Here is a 4,917-nt window from a genome sequence, read left to right as displayed (position 1 = left end):
AGACAAACTCGTAGAGTCGTCACCAGCTAGTTGCAATATACTCCTGGGACCGTTACACAGGATCATCAACAATCGTTGTGTGCATTCAATCGTTGGGTCTGTGCATCTAATCAAGGCTGCTTGCCGCTTCTAGGACTCTCCCAAGACCGTTGACATAACTCAATAATGCGAATGTCAACAGCCACCATTATACTAGAATAGGCTCCCTCTTGCAGGCAACGGGCAAAAATAAAGGCCCTTCTTTCTCTCGTCTATCTTCGATTCTCTCACTCTCATGACCCCTCCACCCATCTACCATCCTTGGTGTTCTTTTCTATAAGAGTTCTTGTCCCCCACGCATCCACTCGCCAGCCATCACGAACATCCAACCATCTAAGCCGCCTACATCGGAGCCCCATCCACGACCCAGCTGAGGAGCGTCGAGTTCTCGATTTCCTCCGCCCTCTCCAGCAGCTCTTTAGCATCCCAGTTGGACCAGACAAACTTTCCCTTCAGAAACTTGGCCTCAGCCGACGCCAGCCAGACGTAGAAGTGTCCGGGCAGATCAACTTTTATCACTCCTGATTAGCATATGCGATAAAACCCCCCTTTAGGATGGGCGAGGTGACTTACCGGTGTCGGTCGCCTCCTTCTGGTGTCCGTTCAGGTCGGTAGCTACCCATCCCGGCTGCACATTGACGACATGAATATCCGGGTTCTCGGCCGCGATGAAGTCGGCTAGCTTGAGAGCCGCCGCCTTGCTGACCGAGTAGCCGCCCATGGCAGGAGTCGGGGCAATGTTGGCCATGCAGCTGGACGTGTGGAGGAGGATCGGCTCGGGGCCGGCATGCTCCCTAAAAGCCTGGAAGGCGTTGAAGAGGCTCAGGACACCCTCTGTGACGCCGCGGACGAACTTTTCGCCGTCGTAGCCTGCAATTGGGCCCGGAACAGGGAGCCCTCCGGCATTTGCGACAAGCACGTCGAGTTTGCCAACCTTGTTGACGATGGCCTGGAACGCAGCCTTGGTCCGGCTGAGGTCCAGGAGGTCTGTCGCTTCGTACAAAACTTTGGTAGTACCCCGTGATGCGGCTGCCGAGATGTTGGCCGCGCCGGCCTTGAGCTTGCCCTCACGGCGGCCGAGGATGGATACCGATTTGGCGCCGGCTTTGGCAAAGGCGGCAGCGATGGCGTTGCCGATGCCAGTGCCGCCGCCCGTGACCAAGACATTCTTGCCAGCGGCGGAGAGCTCGGGGCGGGTGGGGGAGATGAACTCGTAAGGCTCCGAGTGCCAGGTCTTGGTGAAGGAGATAATGTTGGGCATGCCGCTTGCGTCCGCCATGGTATAGATGATGGAGTCTGGGATCTGGATCTAGCTGAATCTCTTGTAGACGTAGCAACAGGTAATGAACGTTGCGAATCGTTGGTTGTCCAGAGCAAACTTTTGGAATCGAGATGGACCATGGGATTATATAGACAAGTCGCGAGTCTGGACCCCATTTACACCGTCCCCATTGCATCAACTCAGCTTTTCGAGAATTAGAAATCACGGCTCCCTCGTTTGTTGGAGGTACATGAGTCAAACGAGACGAGGAAATCGGATAAACGAGGATGGGCAACAAGGCATCGCGAGCCTCCAGGGATCTTGAAGGTCGCGATCATGATTTCTCAGCCGGTGTCGCTGACGTGCGTGGAAACTTGGAGAAGTCTCAGGTTCGAGTAAGGGAACGAGTATGCCACCGAGCAAGGCAATCTGCACCCAGGGCCACTCTGAACCCTCTCGCGGACCTGCGCCGGTTGTCTGCGTTGGTCTAGCGGTCCGTCCACCACCCTGGCCCAAGCAGGAGAAAGGCTTGCCAATAAGCGTGCCGGAAGAAGTGGGTTTCAGAATTCAACAGATGCCCTGGGCCAGACAAGGGGTTGTTAAACGAGTTGAGGTTAGCGCCTCTGCAAGCCTGGCAGGGTCTAATCCAGGCAGCATCGCCACTTCGACGCAACCAACTCTTTTGATCACAACAACTCGGGATGTGTCATTTGCGACTCTAAACATCAGGATGAGACATCTTTCTGCATCTGGAGACGGCCATGGGCTCAGAAAACGCAAGTTCCACAGAAAATCTCGCCGTGGGTGTGGGAATTGCAAGCTACGGCGGGTCAAGGCAAGCGACTACCTATCAATGGAAATCCATGGGACACCATCGCTCTGACTATCCACGAGTGTGACGAGACCAGGCCCGAGTGCAACAACTGTCGCTACTATCAAATCTTGTGCAGCTATTGTTCCGAAGCCGGGAGTCTGCACATGTCTAAAGAAGTTGTTACGCCGGTCCGGGCCATCAGTGCCGACAATGTGGGCTGGCTGGACTTGGACAGCGAGTCTGCCACGGCTTTGAGGCGCTTTGGGGCTCGGACCGCGGCCACCATTCTGGATGTTGACCAGAACGACTTGATGGAGCGAGCATTCTTGGTGAGTCTACCTGGCGGCCTCAGCCTTTATCCACACCCTTTATTCCGTGCCCCTCAAGGAACACTCGCCTTAACTCAGCAGTCCGTTTCAGAACCCATACCTCATGCATGCCATTTTGGCTGTCACGGCTATCCATGACCGGTACCATGGCAGTCCCATTACCGCAGACCACCCCCGCCGTGAGGCCTACTACTCATCCCAAGGCGCAGCCCTGCTCAACCAGAAGTTATCCGAGCCAACCCTGCCCCAAGACAGGGACACTCTTTGGATGACAGCAACATTTCTCGGAATTGTCGTCTTCTCGTCCAACATCTCGGAATCACCGGAGACATCTTGGCCCCTGAAAGTGTCTGAACCTACTGATCTCGAATGGCTGCGCATGACCGAAGCCAAGAGGGTCATCTGGGAGCTTGCCGATACTTTGCAGTCTAACGGTATCTTCCGGAACATGGCAGAGGACTTCCGGCAAATGTATACGCCATTGCCCACAACCCCTATCAAGGGAGCCCCAGCAACTCTGCTACGCATCTGCCACCTCGGTCCGTCATCGTCTGCAGCGGACAATCCCTATTACACGGCGGTACGGACACTCGTTCCCCTTCTTTCCATAGAGTCGCGAAAGCCGTCAAAGGGAAATATTCTCTGCTTCCTGAGCCAGATGCAGCCCGAGTTTCGGGCATTGCTGTATCAGAGGGACCCTGTGGCGTTGCTAATACTGGCCCTGTGGTATGAAAAGAGTCGTCATCATGTCTGGTGGATATGGCATCGCGCCACGGTTGAGTATCAGGCAATAGCTCTTTACTTGAGGCGGCTATACTGGGACAACGCGGGGATCCTAGAGTTGCTTCCCTGAGATAGGCACTTGAAGGATATCGGTGCTTCTAAACCTCTTGCTTTCGTGAGTATGCTTCTGCTGCCAACTCCCCTTGAAAGTCCGTCCGTTGCTGCTTTAGATTATGCTGTTACTTGCTACGGGTACTTAGATCTGCTTTAATAGTCACACGTTCGATTCGACTTATAGGGAAGTACCACCCTCTTGCACTCCAACAGCTTGTAGATTCATATCAGGTTGTACATCCCATGGACCCTCATGCTAGCACCTCTAAGGCACTCTGTGCAGTGACGAAAGTGACAAGCCCCAGTTGGCTTCTGCCGAGACAGCTTCGCAGCCACCTCGCAGCCAAGACCGGATCGACTTTCGGCTCGATGCTTGTAGAGACTGTAATTCCCATCCCGTAGAGGACGACCGTCCTCCCTATCAAGGAGACTGAAGTGAGAAGCGTGAGGATGTTCCGTGCAGCCACGAGCACAGGAGATTTGGGCAAGCATACCGAGGTTGCCAGTCGATGAGGGCAGTAATGCACCTCAGCTGGCTCATGCTGAGCCTTCCATGCAGTCGTCTGCCAGCCAAGACCAGGGCAACATTGAGCACGACATGGGTCGCCGTCGACATTGCGGTCTTGATGATGGAGGGGGCTGCGGTCCTATTGGAGACGGCGTCGCAGAGTTCGGCCAGGATGACGATGTTACCCAGCCACCGCGCAAACGTCACGGGATACGCGCTTTATCCCCCACAACCCGCAAAAGAGCGCCCAAGCCGCAGACTCGCCTGCAACGCGCAGGCTCTCAATCGCGACAGACCCGGCGCCAACAGCCCCGCCGAAGCCAGTTGTTGGAAGACCAACAGCCACGATTCCAGGGTAATCACACACAATGAAAGGTCACGACAGTGGGTCGGGTTACTCCAGAGCACTAAGAAGTGATTGAATCTCAAAAACAATTGTTCCTCATTGGGGAAATCGCCTTCCTTGACTGGAAGGAAACAGTGTGCCATGATACGACGGCTATGTCAGAGACTGCTTCATGGTGATAAACTCATCTTGACCGAGAGTCTCCAAGTCCGTCAACCGGCCGTCATCGTGATGGATCTGTGTTGGCCGAGAGTCTCCGAGGCCGTCAATTGGGCTCTGCCCGTTACACTTCCAACACAAGTGCCCGCAGTCTTCGTATGTTCCAGACGACCGAGGAGAGCATTGCGAAAATGGATGTGTCGTATCAGTACAACACAGGAAGTTCGGGCAAAAATGCCGAGGGATTGGCCCGGCGGCGTGTGATTCCAACTCCGGCGCCCCCATAGCGGGGCCCTGTTTCTCGTCGGCCATGTTTGGTTCGGTTTGCCGAGTGCGGCGGCTTCAGAAGGCGGCTTCGCAAGCAAGGTCCTCGTCATCGCTCTTTTGCTGTGAAATAATGTATTCGACGAGACCGCTGAGGTGGGGCAGGAGCTTGTCTGGCCTCGTCTCGACGAGGCGGACGAAAGCACGGCAGACTTGGCGCCGGACGTCGGCCACAGGGTCCTCTGCGAGGAAGAAGAGATGCTGTAAGAGGTCGTCGATGGATTTGAGCATGGCCCGGGATTTCCTGCGCGTGAAGATGTTGATAGCCGTAAGCGTCTGGGCGCGGACCTTGGGCAAGGG

General features: G+C 55.3%; 3 protein-coding genes across 3 annotated transcripts; 1 reads left to right on the top strand and 2 right to left on the bottom strand.

Annotated features, from left to right (window-relative positions):
• Positions 1-3: 3 nt before the first annotated feature.
• On the bottom strand, positions 4-1,407 carry N657DRAFT_625830 (NAD(P)-binding protein). The gene is made up of 2 exons (XM_062790762.1): positions 613-1,407; positions 4-548 (listed from the first exon to the last, which is right to left on the bottom strand). Exons 1-2 carry the CDS (start codon positions 1,316-1,318, stop codon positions 382-384), a joined length of 873 nt encoding a protein of 290 aa, XP_062643944.1. The 5' UTR covers positions 1,319-1,407; the 3' UTR covers positions 4-381.
• Positions 1,408-1,907: 500 nt separating this feature from the next.
• N657DRAFT_649524 (uncharacterized protein) lies at positions 1,908-3,457 on the top strand. Its single transcript, XM_062793741.1, has 3 exons — positions 1,908-2,135; positions 2,195-2,443; positions 2,535-3,457. Exons 1-3 carry the CDS (start codon positions 2,031-2,033, stop codon positions 3,294-3,296), a joined length of 1,116 nt encoding a protein of 371 aa, XP_062643943.1. The 5' UTR covers positions 1,908-2,030; the 3' UTR covers positions 3,297-3,457.
• Positions 3,458-4,635: 1,178 nt separating this feature from the next.
• Positions 4,636-4,905, bottom strand: N657DRAFT_683965 (uncharacterized protein; the record flags this gene model as incomplete). Its single annotated transcript, XM_062796625.1, has 1 exon — positions 4,636-4,905. A coding segment is annotated over one exon (270 nt), but the record flags the coding sequence as incomplete, so codon positions are not given.
• Positions 4,906-4,917: the final 12 nt, after the last annotated feature.

Source organism: Parathielavia appendiculata, assembly GCF_033297405.1.
Source record: "Parathielavia appendiculata strain CBS 731.68 unplaced genomic scaffold N657scaffold_19, whole genome shotgun sequence".
Classification (NCBI taxonomy): Eukaryota; Fungi; Ascomycota; class Sordariomycetes; order Sordariales; family Chaetomiaceae; genus Parathielavia; species Parathielavia appendiculata.
The sequence above is the reverse complement of the archived record's forward strand: the minus strand, read 5'-3'. Positions and strand labels throughout refer to the sequence as shown.